Raw genomic sequence first — 20,729 nt, forward strand, 5'->3', positions numbered from 1 at the left:
AGAAGGTCTCAAGTGAAGTTCAAACTGCAAACAGTTTTAAAGTACAGAGGTCAGCACAGGAGATTATGGGCTGTATCTCACTGCAGAAGAGAACAGGAGAACTCAAGGTCACAGGAGAAAGTTTGCAACTGCAGCAAGATTAACATCCTTCCACTCTGAGATGTTAAACATGAATCCACCCTTCATCTCAAGAGATGAAAATTATAGATCTGTAGTGGAACTGTAAAAGCAGCCTACGCAGAGAATAGAAAGTGGGGCTGCTAAAATGACTCTCTGACCATGCCAGAAGCTGGCAGTGAGGAAATCAGTGTTTAGTATGACAACAGGCACATCCACAAGGATTGCAGCAATCACTACACGACCAATACAGACTGCAGAATGAAGCTGAATGCCACCAGTAATTAGCCAAAGGAGGAGGAACTCATCACATGCTTTCATGTATACTTGCTTCAAGAACACTTTAGGGCCATTTAACACATTTATGTATCAGCAAAAATTTCCACTGTCCACATTTCACTACATTTTAGCTCAGTAAGCTGCACCAAGGGAAAAAAAAAAGGCAGTGGCTTACTCAGGTTATTGATGTGCTCAAGAGAAAGTCTCTCAAAGTACAAGATTTCTGGTTTTCCTCCCACTTTTGCCCTACCCATTTGGTGTGGCTTCAGGCAAAACACACTCTGACTCTAAGATGAAGATGATGGTGCATAATGATACCCACCTTGTTCTGATTCTGACACAATCGCGCTGTAAATGCTTCAGCGACGTAGGACTGGTTTCACACAAGATGTTTTATGTTGCCTGGAACAAGACTGCTGGCAGCTGGAGCTGTGAAGATCAGCATTCCTGATTAAAAATAAATAAATCTGTACTCTGTTAAGGTTTGTCAGGCCTTGCTTTCAGCAGACATGTGATTTCACGTTAACATAGTTTGCTGGTCGTCCATGGAAAGCAAAACCCACAAAATTTGAGTTAGTGACACGTGAGATAGGTAAAATATAAATATAAAATTAAAAAAATAACTCCTCAAATACATTGACTTTATTATAGCTCATGAAATGGAGGATGTGGAATTCCCCCATTCCCAAAACCTTTCCTTGGGGAACAAGGGTGTGTGTAGGATTTACACTACAGGAGCTTTAGAGAGAGGGAATCTTCCAGCAGTTCTTAAACCAAGGAAAACTTGGAAGGTCCTTAAAACCACGATGTTTGTGTTCACTGCAGGGCCTTCTCCTCACAGAGACACATCCCAATGCTGTCTGAGCCAAGGAACTGCATAAATGGGGCTACAGCCTCCCCCTGCAAGTCATTTAAACATGGTGGCTGGTTGCAGCTCAATCATTATCAAAAAGAAACGAGATGAGGAGGAATTCAAGAGGCACCACACAGGTGCTTTTAACTCTCCTAGTTCTGTGACCCTTTTTAATCCTTCCCATATCTGCACCAAAGAGCTTGAGTTGTTCTCAGACACCAGATAGCTTCTTTTCAGGGTTGTTTGTACCCATGATTGAGTGGTGCAGAGCTGTTAAGGTGGCTCCTCTGGAGGGTCATGTCTGGTTTGGAAAAGGCACTTCACAGGGCAGTGATGACACAGGGTGGGAGGGAATTCAGTGATACTTCCAACAGACACATCAAAACCAGGAAAAAAAAAAATCAAAATCCCTACAAGCTCCTAAGTTATCCCTCTATTTACAACACAACTGAGCCCACTGATAACGAAGACCTTCTCCTGTTGGTAATTCAATGCTGCTCCTGCTCTCGCTTCCAGCGGCTGTGGTACAGCACAACGGGCATCCCCTCACCCAACACATGTCTTCCCTGGGGACTGTGCCACCACCAATGCTGGTACCTCACATCTGTGTCTGCCAGAATCCTCCCCTCAGGTCTGCAGCCCGCGATGCTCCGTTAGCCTCAGCAGCATCCTCACCCCTACACCTGCAGCGATTGGTGTCAATAAAGAGTCTAAAACAGAGGAAGCAAAAACAAAGCTTGAGAAGAGGCTTCAAGTAACAGGAGCGATGATTTCCTGCAACGCTCAAAGGACTTGAAACATAAAGCACCTGGGAGGCAAACGGAGGAGTGGAATGAAAAGGGAAAGCTGAAGAGGAGTCTAATCACACAGGAAAGTGGGGAAAGGTGCACGATGGGTGTTTCCATGTGCTTTCTGGGTAGTCAAGGAAACCCTTTTTATCTGAGGGAGAAGGCTGTCTACTGATCTGCTGTGTTGCAGTTACCAGGTTAACAGTACTCAGATTTCTCCTGTCCCCTGAGTACAGTGATTACTGTTCCCAGGATGGAGTCGTGCACTTCTCCCAGCTCTAGCCAGGAGCTAACAGCTCTGCTGACTCTCATGGGCCAAGTGTGATAGTCACACCACTGGTTACCTGAAACTCTGCCTAGTCAGGTCATTCAGTGATGAGAGATCATTCTTCAAATATCTGTTGGGAAGTCAAATATTTCAGAGGAAAAAGGCTTCTACCCCTCCACCACACTCCCATCCCTCAATTCCAAACGTGTCTAATGTCTGTAAAGTTTATTATTCTCTGTATATTTGGGAAGTCTCTAATAAGCATCTGGACACAGAAGGCAAAGTCTTCACCAACAATTCCTTCTACCCCTTCCCAAGACAATCCTGCTTCACTCTGCAATAAGCACTGGATCTTCTAAGTTCCCAGTTGTGGGAAAACAGCTGCACAACCTTAGGATATTAGGAAAAAATCATTATATAGAAATTACCTTCCAAGGCAATGTAGCTAGAAGGGAATGGATCCCTAATTGTTGCAGAGCTTCCAGATCCTTATTCCAACAGCCCTGTCTGTAGCAATATGCCTTTCCTCTTGGAAAGCCCAAGAACTCACTCTGGGCTAATGCTGCCAAACGTGGCCATCATGTATTAGAACTCTAATTGCATTGCAGGTGCCCCAGGTTTATTTAAACATCCACCTACCCTCGAAACCATCTTCAGCAGAGATATTGCAGCAAGGCTCCACACACAGCATCCCTAGAAGCAGCAGTATTGACAGGTCAGGACTTCCAGTAGGTATCATGGCTTTCTGTGGTGACCACACAACATGTTGGCTTGAGACACAACTCCAGTTTTCAATGTGCTAGCAGGTAACACCTTGCAACCTGTTGGGGAAAAAGTTTGTAAGACTGGTTTTATGCTCTAGAAAAAGGAAACTGAAGTAAGAATAAGATACCTTTGAAAAACATCTCCAGGACTGTAGCTACGATGTCCCTTCTCCTTCCTCCAGACACGTGGCTGCCATTGGAGCTAGAGAAGGGCGGGCACATGTGGCATGCAGAACGATGCTGCCAGTCTCTCTCTGCAAGACCATACCCTGTTGCTCTCCTTCCCTCCTCGATATCTTATCTGGAAAAGCAGTTTCTGCTTTGCAGAGGCTCCAAGTGCTAACAAAAACGGTATCTTATCGAAGAGCCCCAACGTGAGCAGTAACAACCGCTACACCCTTGACCTCCCCTTCACTCGTACCCAGCACAGGCAGCCAGTCAAATGGCTTTTTAAATCCACGTCACTGGAATCCTACCAGCTTTTCATTTTGTTCACCACTCCACATGTCCTTGGATCAGGCAATCAGCATCAACACAAAGAAGTAAAAAAGCAAAGATAATTTCTCATTTATTTCTGAGTCATAAAAGACCTCATTCAGCCCCTCCAGGTACTACTTGACACAACCTCCACCAGAAAGCTTCAAGCTGTGGCCTGTGTAACCCATTCCCTTTCTGTTGACCATTTACAGATGTTTCCCTGTCTCCATCATCTCAGAATTTGTCTGAAGAATTTGCTGAGGCTGCACGACAGCTCAGAAAAGAAGCACCACGAATCCAGTTTGGCAAGATCGATGTCACACACCAACAGGATTTGAGGAAAGAATTTAATATTCGAGAGTTTCCTACTGTGAAACTTTTTGTGGATGGCAGCAGGGAGGATCCCATAGACTGCAAAGGTAAACTCTCTTACACTGATAAGGTAATGACATGTAGTGACAGGATGTACTGCTGAGAACAGTTGTGCTGCTGAGAAGAAAAATACAAATGTTCATGTAGAGAATACATAAGGTAGCAAATCGGCTTTGCTCATGGTTTTAAACATACAATTACCTCTGTACCACTACAGGAACTTGGATTTGAGCTCATCTCCACAGTGTGTAACTGAATATGCTTGTCAGTGTTTAGCTCACACAGCCAGCTCACTGATGGTGTAAATCCACCAAGCATGGAACATCACCCCAGCAAGACAACTTATCCCCATTTACTCCAATAAACGCCAATGAGTTGCACCAAGGAGGAGTCAGGTCCTGAACCTGCTCTGTTTGCAGCTCTTCTAGTTCACTGTGATCCCTGCAGGTAGCACACCCGCAGGAGTAGCCGGATCAATTCTCCCTGCACCTATTGAGGAGCTGTGGATTCACCAAAGTTCCTTGGTGCCCAGGTATATGTCCTAAACCAAGGAGAAGAACTTTGCAATTTAGCCATCAGAGGGAGCTCATATGTGGCTCAGAAAAAGCATGAAATCATTTAAAACCTTTTATGGGAAGTTATTATGCAAAGACAACAACATTGGCATAGGACTGACTTGAGCAAACCCAGAGAACCTTGTTACAGTTTTACTTTCACTGCAAGTCCATACAAGAAGGATTTCCCCACCCCCCAAAATGCTGGACTTTTAGAGTTTGACAAAAATTGTATGACCTGGCCAAGTGTCTGTCAGTGTACTCTGAGCAGATACAGTTAAGTCACAAGTTTCACACAACCAACAAAAGAAGGAGCCTAAAATTTACCTCCTGAGCGTGTACACAACTGAGCGCTCCAACTTCGTAACCGCCGAGCCCCCTGTGGCTGCTGCAAGCTGATCTCCTGTATTTTTAGTAACTCACTCCTCCTCACTATTGAATTTCCTACCAAGTTCCCATCATCTAGACTTGTGCAAACAGCAGCCTCTGCACAAATGCCACCGAAAGCGTGATTTGCCATCCTGAACTTTTATTAGAGGGGCTGGTACACGAGGGCGAAACCACCTCCCTTCAGCCTCTGATTAAATCTATAGCATTGACTAAAAAAACCCCTCTTTTAAACCGGTAAGCCTACCTGACAGGTATGTTGTGAGAACCAGAGCAGCTTAACACAACATGTGTGTTGTCACCCTTCAGCAGAGAGCTGCTATTACAACACACTTACTAGCAAGATGTAAGGAGTTAGGAAAGTGCCTTCTGCTCTTTGATTCAGACAAGCAGCATCAATTGTCCAGAGCACATGTACCACCAACCATGATTTAAGAGTACATTTTGTTAACAAATAGTACAGCTTTGAAGCCACTGGGAATTGGAAACCTGAAAATACACAGGGACTACCCAATGGCTTCTCATAAGGAGCTTGGAATACTCTGTACTACAACAGAAATGGCAGGTCTTGCTTAAGTTGAGGAATTAGGAGGGTTAGTTTGAATGGTTGTCCTGGCAATGGATGTGGCATGAAAGCTAGATCCTAAGCTTTGAGAAATCATCATTTACAGCCCCAAGGCCAGAATTTGGCCAGCAGGAACAAGCTACACAGACTGCTTAAAGCAACCCAATAGAAAGATTAACCACATGAAAAATACGCTGGCAGGTTTTACTGCTGACATAAGCTGTGAGAGCTCAATTCTGCATTGAGACAGCAGAAGTCAAGCACAACGTGGCCACTAGATACTGCTCTGTGCTTTGCTCTGCAGCCTTACACTCCAGAGTTGATGCCTGCCTGCTTCACCTTAGAAAAAACCCAGTATTTTAAAGTAGGTGCAGCACAGCCTGCTGCAAAATGACTTGATGGCAGTAAAATGGGCTGACTCAATTTTGATCTCGTCATATTGCTAAAATGCTCAGTACCAGGACTTGCATCTTTGATAATCCACTTGTACCGTACATCTTGACTCTAGCACTTCACAGCATACAGGCTTTTTCTTACTCATATATAGTTTTCATTAACCCTTTGCTGGATTCCTGCTCTGGTCCAACAAGGATGTCATATTCGCGGAGATGAAAGGGCTACTTTAGAGCTGAGATCTTCCATCTGCTGAGCCTCAATTTGTGGTTTCAATTTCTCTGAAACCAGGATAGAAAATAGCTTTTCTACCTAAAACAAATGCAAGAGCCCCGAAAGCTTGAAGAGAGTTTACCCAATAAACAGACTGTAATCTCAGTAAAAGCAGCAGCAGTAACTTGGAATCCAAAAGATGGAACAATCCAGAATCAAAGGACAACTTTAACACTTGAGCTTTGTTTCTTATGTCTATACTGAGGAGTGAAGCTGCAGCACCACAGAGGAATTTTAACATGTCTCTGTGCCTATCAGATCCCTTCTGCAGCACCGAAGGAACAATTTTGACACCTAATTTAATTGAACAGACAGTTCAATAAAATCTGCAATTGGTTTCAAGTCATTTTGGATTAAACCCCAGGTCGATAGCTCTTTATAGCTTACTGTGATTTTGGGACATGAGAAATCGTGCAGAACAGGTTTTCTACTTGTCTGAATTTCCCCATCTCATTCTCCATCTGTGATTAAGCAGTTAATTGGACAGACAGCTGTTTGCAGAGGTCCCAGAAAACACAGTGCTGATCCATTGTTGATCTTTGAGTTGGCAACAGTTTAAATGGTGACTAGAACCCAGGGCTGAATTTGGATGCCCCAAGCCTCTTTTGAATCAGCTCCTAAGGAGCCCGAATCCATTTGTATTCAGCACCCTTCTGCACCTCTGCTGCCTGTGCCTTGATTGCACAGAAATTCCTGTCATTCACTCCCATGGTCATCTTACATCTCTTCCTTCCACAGGAGTCAGACAGGCCTCAACATTTGTCACATGGGTGAAGAGAAGAATGGGACCTAGCACTGTCCTAATCAACTCCACTGATGAGGCAGAAGCCATCATACATGCTGAGGATTTGGCAGTGATCGGCTTTTTTAAGGTAATCCCCTGGAAAACTCAGAAGGCTGGCATCTGTGCTGACTTTGGGACATACTGCTCGCCACCACAACCACCACCAGACCTAAAACTCACCTGAAAAACCCATGCCCAGTTTTATCTGGTGATTTTTTTTACTTTTTAATTATTTAATTGTTTCCATCCACGTTTCCCTACCACTAGACAAGCAGCCTAGGCAGAGAGAACATCTCACACTGCAGCACCTCTCCTGAATAGTTACCCAGGCCCACAGACCTACCACTCAGAGCAAATGCTGAGAACATGATGCTACAGCAGCACAGCCCTGGTCCCAGCAGACTCTTCTGCATCCTCAGAAAAAGGGCTTCTGCCAAATCATCCCAAATTTGGTGGCTGGTGGGAAGAGGGCAGAACTATCAACTCACCTATCCTTGCTGAGCTCCATCATTTCTTTGGAGAGATGTAGCTCATTGCTGGCGTGGGTTATGCTGCTACTAGAGCCTCCTACTGCAACAAAATTGTAACCCCTGCCCAGGGATGTAACCAACCTAAAGATCTAGAGTTACCAATCACTGCATTTCTAATCAAACACAGTGTAAAGTCATAGAGGTGACTAGTTGTGGGCTGTTCTGGAGAAGGAATGTTCCCTTCCTGCTCAAACCCATAAAAAAGCAGTAAATATTTTCTAATATACTGGAGCATCTTTTCTCTGCCTTTCCATCTGATGATTTAAACAAGCTCAGTGCAACTCAGGGGGGCAGAGCACAGCTCCACGAGCATCACGCTAACTGTGGCTTTTAGCTCCTACCAGCTAAGAAGCTGCATGGGTAGGAAGTCATAAAACACTCCACTGTATACGATCCAACTCACAGGCCTTTCTCAATCAAATTCCTACCAGTTTCCACAGCAGAATAAGGTTCTTAGGATTTGGGGCTGAACAATACAGAACAATGGTCAAATAGTGCAAAATCAATGCTAGCTGTCACGGCACGCAGTCACAAGTCTGTGAAATAAGAATAGTTTTTCCAATGTGTCCTTGAAACCTTTACTATCTGAAACATCCAGTCAAGGATTTTCTCTGACTAAAGAGACTTTCTTTCTAGCATCTCTCTGCCCAGTTAAAGTCACAGTGTCTGGGCTCATACCCAAGCTGACAAGGTCCCAAGTGTACTGGCTACAGTGGGTAGTCCAAGTGTTATGAATGTGGAAAAAAGGATTCATCCCCAGAGTGCTCCATAGTAACAGAGCTGGTGAACACGTGCAGCGTAACAGGACAAACTGGGACAACACACAGAGTGCCCAGAGTTTTGCTGTGACCATCTGCTTGCTGCTGCTCATAAAGGGAGGCAGCTCTGCAGCACTGGGCCCCATTGAGAAGCCCCTGCTGTCACAGTGATGCTGGACCGTTCCCTGCACCACCCTGACAGTGTTTGACAGGACTCTGATTTCACTTGGGGGCTGAAATGACAGCAGAGGAGCCATGAGCTAGGACATATCAGAAATGGAATGGGTGGAAGCCAACAAAATAACGTCCAAGTAAATAAAGAGCTGTATTTGGCCTTCTATTAGTCACAGATTGCTCACAAATGTGAGTTCCAGGATGTGTTGGGAGGTCTCAGCGTATAAATTACTACTCATCTAGCATGAAATAATTGTCTGATTAAGTCAAATCTGGAAGGGCTGCTGCCTTTCATCATGCTTATTTACTATTACTTTAGGGTGGACAGCAATATGACTATTTGACAGATGTAGGAGTCAAGGTCCCTGCCTTGAAGAGCACTCAGTCAGAGCACCAAACGCATCAGTCAGGTCCTCTTGCAAGCAGCGAGCCCTCCTCTAGTCCATCACATCCTGCCAGCCACACAGATGAGCTGTTGGCATGATCCTTCCCCATCTGCAGAAGTCTCTGCAGAGCGTGGCAATGCTGGGGTAGGGCAGGGCAGGTGAGGTGCAGGAAGGACCCAGGGGACCAGGCACCATCCATGCTGACCCAGACCAGCCAACACTAGCTGGTAAGGTTCATGTCTTAGTAGTGTCACAGCATTCCTGGGACCTCCCCTGTTGTGAGGATCTCCCCTTGGAGGTAACCACGGCAAGCTATACCCAACTTCACACTCTCTTCTCTACCTCATGAGCCTTTAGGGATCTGCCTGACCTGCAGCTCTCACTCCTACTCAGCCTGGCAGGAGGCAGGACACAGTCTTAGCAAATACTCTTTCTGGGACTAGGAACTTCACACTGACAGCGTGGAGGTTTTCTGTGAGACAGCGAGAGACGTGCCAGAGATGCCTTTTGGGATGACAGCCAGCGAGGACGTCTGCGCTAACTACGGCATCCAAAGGGACACTCTGGTTGTGTTTCAGAAGGTAAGAGTACAACCCAGCAGGCAGAGTGCAGTGAGCTGCAGTGCATCTTTGGGATATGGAAAGTCAGTTTGGGAGCTTTTTAGGTTAAATAGTTTCCTAGTTCAAATTCAAACAGCTTAACACACAAAAAACATTGCATTTACAGACAAGAGACAAGCAGGAGGCAAACAGCAACCTTCAGACAACGGAGGCTTTCAATCTGGCTACCTACATTCAGGCTCCTAACTTAAAATTAGGGATCAGGATAAAATGGCTTTAATTTCCAACCCATGTTCTAATTAACACATGCTGCCAGGTTCAGTGAGTTTCACAGACATTTACCTCTCTGCTTTTGGCCAGGAATCTTCTTTTCTCCCAATCCACAGCAGCAGCAGCCAACTAAAGGAACAAAACTACATAGAAGTAGCACCAACGTTTAGGCTATGAAATAGTGAGACCAAGGGCGCCCTGAGTGAGCGTGTGTCATGGATAGCATGCACAGATAAAGAAAATATCTTCCAGTACGTGAAGATTACTGAGTAAATTAAAACTGTCAGCTCTACCCTGAATTGTAGCCATAATCTGTTTTTATAATCTAGTTGTGACATTTATTTTACAAGTTATGGATTTTCAGTTACTGAAGATCGTGAAACAGCAAAGCTGAGAACAAGGTTTGAGAGCAAAGGCAGTCTCTCTGCTCCTGTAATTGATAAGGCCAACAACCTCACAAGCTTCACTGTTTGTCCAAGGGAAAACCTGTGCATAATGAAGTCCTTGAAGAGGGAAGACAAAGCAAGCTGGATCTAACGAGGCTAATCAAAACCTTCACCTTGGATTTGGTCACTGAGTATAATCTTGAGGTATGTGTATTTGACTGTATTAAGAAAAGCCCCAGGTGAAAGGCAGGAAGGGCAGGAACCCACAGAGAAAGAGCCCTACCTAGCTAACTAGTCTGCTCCTTAGCACTTAGAATTTTGTTTGACTAGGCCAGCACTAACCACATCTAGAAACACCAGCAGAACACAACAGGCAGCTCTTGGTCTAATCCAGGCCAGAGGATGTTTTCTTCTGATAAGATACTTCTCAGAGGAGATTCAAGAAGGGCTGGCCAAAGAGGGAACTTGCCCCAGTATGCAAACCCTTCTCCCCTGTAGAGCTGTCACAAAAGCCTGGGCTGTTTCTGCAGCACCAAGGTGGGGTGGGACGCTGGTCCTTATCCTGGCTCCACTTCCATGTGGCAACCGGGTCATCTGGGCAGAGACAAGGAACAGAGAAACCAGCAGTAACTGTTGGTAGCGCAGGAAGGGAAGGAAAGACATGGAAATACCCTGTTTGCCTGGGGACACCCTGCTACCTCTGGTTATGAAAACAAGCAGCTCTGTGCAGGGAAGGATGTGCAAGCTGCTGATGCCACCCAGAAGCGAAGGAAGCACCCCAACCAGGCTCAGCTCCTGCAGCTGCTGCAGTTGGGCCTCTTTTACTGCCTTTCACTTTCAGCACATCTTTAGCATTAATTCTTCAGCGCCTGCCTCGCAGGAGGTCAGACTGGAAGATCATAACAGCCCCTTCTGACTGTAAAAATCTATGAATAACGATGAGTTTTCTCCTGGAACAGAGAAAACACTCAGCAGCTGCTGATTCTTCTCACTATCTGCTTAAAAACAATGAAAAAAATAATCCAACAGTTATGGAAATGATGGGGAACTGAGTCTTAACAGTAAAATCTGCAATAGCAGAGCTGAATGATACTGATACTCTGAGCCTCTGATTCACTGTTCTGCTCACAAAGAGCGGAACAGATGTTGAGTCTTTTGTTTCCCAGACATCTGTGAAGATTTTTGATGTCCCTGTTGAAAATCACATCCTGCTGTTCACCCCGAAGAACTCCGAGACATTCAGTGGGATTTATGAAAACTACAAGTCTGCTGCTGTGGAATTCAGAGGAAAGGTTTGTAATGCTGCATCCTGCTTCACAAATGTGAATGCCAAAAGATCACTGGGAAAATGCTCACCAGCGTTACTGGTAAAAGTACATTGCTGTCAGCCCATCCTTTAAGTCTACCAGGCCATTTAAAAACAGTTTTCAGCAAGTATTTGAATTTAAGGACACAAGCTGAAAAAGAAGCTTCACTTAAAAGTTATTTTTAAAATTAATTTTAAATTTAAAATTTAATAATTAAAAATATTTTTAAAAAAGAATTTTTAAGTGAGGTTTAATTTAAATATAAGTAGCTTAAATAAATAATTTTAATAAGAACACAAAAATCAACTCTAATTCCAGCTGCTCCCCCCAAAATAACCATTTCTGATTTTACATATACCACTTCCTAAGAGCAACCTCCAACCAAAGACAGTTTGAGCAAGGTCCTGGCAATTCCTGCTGCCACCACCAGGCAATGCCATGGAGGACTCAGGGTACTGTCTGATCCCCAAGCTGGAACCAGCTACAAAAACTGAGAAATACTGGAGGGCAGCAGCAGAGCCTTGCTTGCAGCACGGGTTTTCACATGGATATAGATGGGTAGAGGCAGTCACACACAGAAGTTGAATTCTCCACTGCCAGTCACTGTGGTGCTGCTCCTGCTTCAAGCAGGAGAGATGGTGAAGAATGGCAAACCATTCACAATACATATCACACCTTAGCACCGGTAAAGACATATGAATTACGGGTGTCTCGGCTCTTTTGTCCTGTTAAGGTTCATTAAGAAGAGCAATAAGAACCAAGGGACAATTTAGAAGCATTACTGGAGATAGGGGATAGCAAAGCACTATACCCAAGAGCAAAGCTCCTCTCCTTTTGGCTGCTTTAGCATCTCTTACTGACTGGGATCCAGGTCTGGTAAAGTCCACAGAGCTGCTGGTGGTTGGGCTGAGACCAAAAAGGAGTTTGACCCAATTCTGTGCATTTACAGTTTGTTCCTAGCCCACTGCCACTTCTCCACAATGACTCAGCCAGATGCCTGCTCTCTCTCCCCATCAGATCACGTTTGTCCTGGTGGACACTGATGAATCGAGGAACGGGCGAGTCTTTGAGTACTTCCGCATCAGGGACGTTGACGTTCCCGCTGTGAGAATCCTCAACCTGACAAGCGATGCCAAGTACAAGATGCCTGCAGACGAAGTGACTGTGGACAACCTGAAACAGTTTTGCCAGAGCTACCTAACTGGCAAAGCAAAGGTATGTCTGCTACTAACGAGACACCCCTCTACTACACCACCTAAAGCACTAACAAATTTGCAAGACCTCCCCTTTTTAATTAGTCAGTGCACTGTTCCCATCATCAGGCTATTCATCTGCTCTCTAATACATTCATCTACAGTTGTTGGCAGAGCTCCTCTGTATTTACTACAACTGGAATACAACATTCTCCAGTCCTCCTACATCACAACTGGATAAATCTCTTATGGCCTGATATTTTAATTGTTTTCAGCTCATTTATTTCAGCAGTTTAAGATCTCCCTCAGTCTCAGTGTTTCCAATACTATCACGGACACACTTCAGCCCCTTATCCAGGAGGGATGCAAACAACTGCAGCAGATGTGGAGGTTACAGAGAAGTCCAGTACATAGAAAACTGACACAGAGTAAGATTTGGTATTTGTTGTGTTTAGCAGAGCAGATTTTCACAGGGGATCAATCCCGATGGTAAATACAGCGTTGTCATAACAAGGTATCACCCTTCATGCTCATGTGTGTGTTTACATTGTTTCTGGGAGCCCACAATAGGTAAGCTTTTTCGTAGTGTAGCCTCTGAACATCAGGCAGCAAGCATTCAGGACAGTGAGTGGTATGTGTTCCAAAGGGTCCTTTTCAGACAATCTACTATGGAGTCTGTATTGAAGGGAGGGATGAGTAATTCTGACCACCAACTACACATGGGTGCAAGACCCCTGCTCCCCGTTGAAGGTGCTAGCCTGTGAAGGCTAGCAAGGATATAGAGGTATAAACAAGATAATTCTAACATTCAATAACAATGTGCTTAGGTAGAGAAATGTCTCATCAATCTCAGACGAGCTGGAGCACAGTTCCTTAAAGCTCCTGCACTCTCCCAGCAGTATCTCTGTTTCTGCTTAGCTACATCTCTCCAGCGAGGAGATTCCAGAGGACTGGGACAAGATGCCTGTCAAGGTGCTCGTTGGGAAGAATTTCAACAGGATTGTCTTCAATAAGACCACAACTGTGTTTGTTATGTTTTGTAAGTGTTATTGCTGTGTTCAGATTTTAATTTGCTTCAACATAACCAGTCAGAAGAGGAAAACAAAACCTCATGCTTACATACCAAACTAGCCTTTGCAGAAGCCAAGCTTAATGAATTTTTGTGGTCTGATAAAAGCATCATAGAAAATTTTATGTGATATTTATGGAAACACTGCAATACCTTCACTGACTTAGGGCTGTGCTGAATAACACTGGATCCCTCACACAAATATTTGCCAAGGCTGTATCAAATCCACGTGTTGAAAGACACAATGACACCAGAACGTCACGTTGTACAATGGTGCGTTACAGCACGCTGTGCAGCCTGAGTCAGGCTCACTTCCAAGGACAAAGGGAGAGTTAAGTGAAGCTGTCTGGTTATAATGCTCTAGGATTAAATCCCAGAGAGGAGCTGTGGTGCAGCAAATCATAACTCATTCTTCCCTTCGCTGTCTGGAAGGGAAGTGGCTTTCCCACTTGACCCTTCCCAGTAAGAAGCCCTTGCCCTGTCCTTGTACCAGCCAGCAGGCATCAGTCTGTGCCTTAGCTACTTCAGCAGAGCAAACATGCAGCATTCACATAAATAGAGACAACAGGCTATGCCATCCTGCTTTGAATTCCATAAATTCTTAGAGGTAGTACAATTCTGCAGTCCTCCTTGCTGGCTGTGGCCATTTAATTCATGCTGTCATGAATTAATTACATTTCACAATGAACAGAGTGATCTAAGGAGGAACTGACCCATCGTTGGGAAAGGAAAGGCTGGTAAGTGGGATGCAGCGTGCTCAGGGAAGCACCCTACAAGTTTTAACTCCATTTAAACAGCATACAAGCACTGCTCTCAGGACTGAAGGGTTGCCACTGTGTTGGATGCTATTTAAGGGGATACTGGGTTCTCAGCAGTTTCCCTCCTTGCTGACCTGCCTGAGCTCAGTGCTCAGAGCCAAAAACACCACCACGCCTCAAACTCTTCCTTTCAGCATCATTTATGGACACAGGTAATTTTAGTACAAAGAAAGCATTTGGTGCTTCTGGCACCATGGGAACGATGCAAGACTTAACCAAAGCAACCCAACTATCCAGCACATCTGCCCAGTAAAGTCACGTAACAACTGTGGTGTGTTTCTCAGGGTCATAAAAGGCTGAACAGGGCTAAAGCAGCGCTGTTATTGGAAGTGCATTAGTGATTAGTTAGTTATTGCTACGTGAAAACTCATTAAATTAATGATGGGTGAATGATTTCAAGCAGAGACTGACCACAACTGAAATCCAAACCCCTGCTAACTTTGAGCGCTACCTGGGTCACAGTGATTGCACTGGCACTCACTCTTCTGCCAGCCTGTACCCTCCTACTTTTATTTCTATATCTGCAGATGCCCCTTGGTCCTATGCCTGCAGAAAACTCCTGCCAGTCTGGGATAAGCTGGGAGAGCAATATGAAAGTCACAAAGACATAATAATTGCAAAGATAGATGTCACGGCAAACGACATCCTGTCCGTTGGGTTAGATCGCTATCCGTTCTTCAGGCTCTTTCCTGCTGGGCCAGATCACCAGGTAAGAAGCTGTTGGGAAGAATTTCTAGACAGCTGCACACTGAGGGGGGACATGTCTCTGTGTGTGTATGCATGTCCCTGCGAGAAAGGGGTCCTTTAAGCAAGAAAGCTTTGGTCCTTATCTACTCAAGATTGGGTTCATTGCTGTCAAGAATCTGATCCAGAGGAGAAACCCTTCTATCATCTTCTCCAACATGTGAGACTGCACCAAAAGTCCACATATCGTCAACTGACTTGGACCTACAAGTCATTACAGCCTCAGATCCTGCTGCTTAACGACCCCACTCCGCCTGTTGGGTTTGAGCAACAGTCTCAACTCAGACCAAGCTTCTTCTAACCACTGCACTGCCTTTTTACATCAAACCATGACCAGAGTTGTGCAGTCACTGAACTACCCTGTGCCTGTTGTTTCTGGAGCAGGTATGACTATAGCCTCTAAAACACAAGTACTGTTCTTGTTATATCCTCTACATTTTCACAAAACCCAAACCCCAAAACTTTCTCCTATATGCTTACACCAGTAATTTTACTTGATTCCAGTAACACAGCCTCAACTGGGAACAAGTATTTGTTGTCAAGGCCAATGGTCTTTTGAACATGCTACCTAATGCATCAACTCTTTTACACAACAATCAGAAAACGCTGCTGAAAGAGGAGGCAAAGAAAGATATTAAGTAGTTACATCCCTCCATCTATGTAGATAATCTAATTAAAAAGAAAATATCTCTGAAGCAAAGAAAAAATTAAATTCTAAGATACTGTTATAATTAAGACATTACTAAGCTTTTCATTTTTCTTCTTAGTCCCAAACTTAAATTACATTCTAAGACATTTACCCATGTCCTCATTTAATCTTTTAGGGAGAGATTTTCCTCTTGGATGTGCATGCACAGCTTCTAATGAATTGAACTGCAGTCCTGCACGCTCACACCATGTTTAGTCTTTATGCAGAAGAGCAGAAAACCCATTAAACGCTCATAATAAATGCCAGCTTACAAAAAGCTAGCAGTCATAACTTCCATTAACTATTAAGGGATTGTTTCATAGTTAATAATGCCCTGAAATTAAGGAGTATTTGAAATCTCAAGCTCTTCCTCATGCACCATGTTTCTGTACCAGTTCCCTCCACTTCAGAGATTTGACTTGCACTTGACTACCAGCGCAGGTGTCCTGTAGACATCTGCAGTCTTGTAGACCCAAGTGTTGTGGGCTCCTTCCTCATGGGACTACAGGAACAGCTGACCACAGACATCTTCACTCACTAACGACAATCAGAAATGATCCAAGACAGGCAGAACACAGGTACACAGTCCCTTACAAGCACTCTCACCTGATGAGATCATAGCAGATGCTCCCCTCTTAATAGGATGATCTGCTAGGTCTCTAGGCTAGGAACTCTTCCAGCAGGCTTCACTATTTAGTGTGTTAAAAGAAAAGGTTTGGCTTTTCTTGCAGTTAATGACAGGCCACCCCTTACTGTCAGTGAATGTCACACTGGATGTATGACAACATTTTAAAATATCAGGAGCCACTTCATGCGAACTGGAGTTAAGTGGAGCTGGATGAGCTGAGACCTAGATCTACAGCTGGGTGTTCAACCACGCACCCAGCTCTTCAAAGCACCGAGTGTTTCTGTGCTGGGGAACAGTTAGAACCAGAGCTGAAGGAACAGGAGAGTCAATCTGATGAACTACGTGGAGGAGGCAGTGACCAGGCATCATCTGAGCTCCATCTGTGAAGCTGATGAACAACTCATCCACTGCGTCATCCACTCCAAATGTAAGAGAAAAACATGCAGGCTTTCAGACTGATCTAAAATGACTCTATTTGTTTCTATAGATTAAGTGAGAAAAATAACATTTACATACTCTGATGCACTGATTACCCTAACGAGAAGTGGTGACACATATCCTCAGGAACCAGCGCAGGGATCAGCTGCTTCTCTGGCTTTACAGGTCGGTGGGCTCCGAGAAATTTTTGTTCCAGCCATCATGAAACCTCACCTGAGAATATGAACTGCCTCTGGAGGAATTAAAGAATCTCTCTCAGGAAACTTCAGCTTGCAAACGTAACAAAACGAGTTCAAGGCCGCTGCACTTCTGATCACGAGAGAACACCTTACTGACGGGAAGCATCAGTAGGCTTTTAGTGAACCCACCAAGGAGCAGAGGTGGTGTACTTACAGCCCTTGGAACTGAAATCAGGCATAAGAGTTACAAGTATAACATGACATAGTGCTACCGGTCTTGGTGGGAGCAAGCCACCCAGGTGAGAACAAGCACCTCCTCACTGAGTATTCTGAGGTAACAGCAGCGATTCCCAACGTGTCACACACCAGCTTCTACAGCTTCTTGTTGGAAGACTTATGCAAGATCCTTATGCAAAGTACAGGGTGGGGGGCACCTTTAAAATCCAGTGTGGTGCCCACTCAGCAAATTTTACAGCTCTAAATTGAAAGTGCTTCTTCCATTCAACTTTCTCAGAAGACTAATGGCACTGCTCATCTTTCTCTCCTTTTGAGCTGTGCAACAGCTAGTACCTCTCAACTGTGCATTTAAAAACCCTTTTCAGAATTTGAATTTCCCTGAAAAATCTTTAGACAGCTTCGAGCATCGTGGCTGAATACTGAAGAGACTCTGCTCTTCAAAATATCTTGCAAATCTTTAACACACAGAGAAGTTAAACACAGAAAAGACACTGATCTCAGGAGCTGTCAGGATCCCAGCCTGGATATTATACATTAATGGTTATGTTTTTTATACATATCCTTGTCCTCTTAGGGGCATACCACTATTTCTTTCTTACACTCACGTTTCAGATGATGTCAGAACCTGCTGCACCTCTGCCATGGCTTTGTAAACTGAGCACAAAAGCCTGGTGTTCGGTGGGTCTACATGACTGAAACCCTGATTAAACCATTATTTCCAGCATTTGGGTACAGAATTGAATAATTAACCTTAAAACTCATTTCAGGAGGTGGCCTATGCCGGGGAGCATACCTTGGAGGCATTCTCTGAATTCTTAGAGGAACAAAGCAAGACAAAAGCAGAACCAGGAGAGAAGGTAAGCGTCTGATCCAGCCACTGACTGATCTGCTGGGCAATCCAAGGCACGTTCTCACCTTGTAGAGGCATACCTGGACTGGCTGTAGCATAGCCACACATACAGGCCTCACATCAACTCTTGGGCCGTTCCTACCAGTGCTTAGCTGGTTTCCAGCTGACTAGCTTGGCATGACCATACAGGCTGCAGTCATATACCACCACCTGGCAGGCACACGCCCACTCACATCCTTGTTTTCATCACACACACAACTCTTTCCCAACCACTCCTGTTACCACTGAGTCAGTATGTTAACACTCTGGCAGCGCTGGTGGCCAAAAGGAGCCACCACCTTGAGAGATGCAAGCAAAACACTGTCAGGTTTTTAATTGGAGAAAATCCCCATCAAAGTCAGTTTTAGCTAAATCTGGAATGGACCAAATATCCATTGCCCACCTCATCCTGCTACATTCAGCGTGGCTTTTCCTCTTCATGAAACAAGGGCACAACAGAAAGCAGACACTGTCCCTTCTCCTGGCAACCTGGGTATGATTATCGTCTGATTCCTCAACCCTTTCTCCTCCGCTGTCAGTTAGCCCTGATAAACATTAGCTGTCCCAGATCAGCCAGTTACTTCATCCCAGACACTGCCAGATGACTACTAGTGAACAACGTGATCAAGCTGCAAGCAACAGGAAAACAATCCCTGACACATAGATGGAGATGCTGCCCACCCAGCATGAGAGCCACAGGCCCATTCTGCCTGGAAGAAGTAGATCCACAGGGTAGCAATAGTTATCATTAACATTCTTTTCAACTAGGATGGAAATTGTCCGTGGGTGGAGAAACAGTTTGGAGTTTTCAGGCTTTTTTCCCCACCAAAGGCTTTGATTTGCTCCTAAATTCACTGCTCAAATAGGTGGTTACAAATGGAAAGAGATGGCCAAACTAACAGTGGGATGCAGAAGTCTGCAAGGAAGGACCAGCCAGCTCTGCCCTGTCAGTTCACACTGGTGTTTTCCAATACCTAATGCCTGTGTTTGGGGTCTGCCTCTGTCATATTCTTTAGTGATACATGTGGAGCAGATCTGGTTAGTCCTACACACTGTCTTTTACATACCATGGTAGAGCTGGGAATGTTCTGCTGCCTCTTCCTCATGCTTTACTTCATGTTAAAGAATAAGTTAAAAAAAGCCAGTTTAGGAACCACCATTCAAAAGCACACCCTGTGTAGCAAGAGAGTTAAGCAATCCACATTCACTCCCCTGTTCACATCCTCCAGCCTGACCAGAAACCCACATTTTCCCAGAACACTGGGGTATTAAACCATTTGCAGCACAGGGCTTGAAGTGAAGTCTGTCAGAGTAACTCTTCATCCTCACCTCAGGGCATTCACAAACACACAAACAAGATAAATAAGAAGGTAGCTCCTTTTGAGATTGCCTAGGAGAGACTGTCATATGCCCGTCAGCTTACCAAGCACAGCTTTTCATGTCCTTATTAAACCCTCACACAAGGGCTCTCCTAAGCTTTGCCATAAACCGCTGCAAAGGTCTGAAAACAAAACACATTTTAGCTGCGCTGCTTTTGACCTTATTAACAAGCCCTCAAGTTCCTTTGTTGGAAAGATGAAAATGAGCATTTCATACCATCTTAAAACTTTTTGGAAGTAAAGAATTACTAGAGCAATTCTTTATGATTTTTTTTTTGAACATCAGTAACAAGCAGCTTTGCTCTTGCATTTCCTTTTGTAACAGGATCCTTCAGGAGGAATCAAAGAAGATCTCAGCCAAAAAGAGACTGCAATAACAAAGAAAGAAGAACTTTAATAGTACAGAGAAAGACCAGAATTCTGAGGGTTGTGGGGAATCTTTCCTGGAAGGAACTCATTGCAAGAACTAATCATCTCAAGTTAACACAGAGCTGGATCAAAACTTAAAAGTAGAGAATTCTGTATCAGTGGCTCATTATGTGTGACCTGTCTTCTGAATCCAATTTAACTCCTAGTTTTACTGGGATCAGCTGTCACGGATTCCTCTAACTGCCAATTTTGCTCAAATAATGCCTTTGCTATCAATAAAACTGCTCTCATTTAGAAAGGTACGTGTGCCATGGCAAACAGACCAAGAAAGAAAACTGTTCTGTCCAAACAAGATCTGCAACAGGTTTGCAACCAGTTGCTTTCCACTTTAAACAAGCCCTATTGTTTTCAAGGGAGGAGAACTGCTCCCAGAAGGATGGGGCTAACTGCAAAAGGCATTTCTATAGTGATCTATAGTCAAGAGAAGTAATTGAAGCAAGGAGCTATGCCCAGAGGGCACCAAAGGGCAGTTCATGGGGTGTGTGTGTTTATTATCAAGCAGCAGAAAATGCAAGAATCAAGATATCATTTAATTCCAGTATGAAGAAAATAATATCTAACACAAAGCCACAGGTATGACACACATCTTAGGTCCCCTAACCACACATGTTATAACAGTGCAGCTGGTGAAACTGCAGCCAGAAGGAATGAGTGTTGCACAAGGGCTGCATAAAGCAGAAACAATTCTGAAAATTCTTACAGAATTAGAGGAGGAAGACAACTTATTAATATTTCACTTCAATAGCCAATTTCCAAAGCCTTTGTTCCCAACTTGCTAATGCCAGTAAGTTAC

At 44.4% G+C, this 20,729-nt stretch overlaps 1 protein-coding gene across 1 annotated transcript in view; it reads left to right on the forward strand.

Moving 5' to 3' along the window:
- PDILT (protein disulfide isomerase like, testis expressed) overlaps positions 1 to 20,134 on the forward strand; it is a gene marked incomplete at its 5' end in the record, with an annotated part of 24,675 nt that extends 4,541 nt beyond the window's left edge. Inside the window, 10 exons of the mRNA XM_084271267.1 lie at positions 3,759 to 3,965; positions 6,829 to 6,962; positions 9,166 to 9,303; positions 10,032 to 10,142; positions 11,105 to 11,230; positions 12,263 to 12,460; positions 13,357 to 13,477; positions 14,853 to 15,034; positions 18,007 to 18,096; positions 19,833 to 20,134. Coding sequence (XP_084127393.1) covers positions 3,759 to 3,965; positions 6,829 to 6,962; positions 9,166 to 9,303; positions 10,032 to 10,142; positions 11,105 to 11,230; positions 12,263 to 12,460; positions 13,357 to 13,477; positions 14,853 to 15,034; positions 18,007 to 18,096; positions 19,833 to 19,904 — 1,379 coding nt within the window. The 3' untranslated portion in view covers positions 19,905 to 20,134. The remainder of the gene's footprint in view (positions 1 to 3,758; positions 3,966 to 6,828; positions 6,963 to 9,165; positions 9,304 to 10,031; positions 10,143 to 11,104; positions 11,231 to 12,262; positions 12,461 to 13,356; positions 13,478 to 14,852; positions 15,035 to 18,006; positions 18,097 to 19,832) is intronic.
- Positions 20,135 to 20,729: the final 595 nt, after the last annotated feature.

The sequence above is a fragment of the Gallinula chloropus genome (genome assembly GCF_964237585.1).
Source record: "Gallinula chloropus genome assembly, chromosome: 15".
NCBI classification, from domain to species: domain Eukaryota; kingdom Metazoa; phylum Chordata; class Aves; order Gruiformes; family Rallidae; genus Gallinula; species Gallinula chloropus.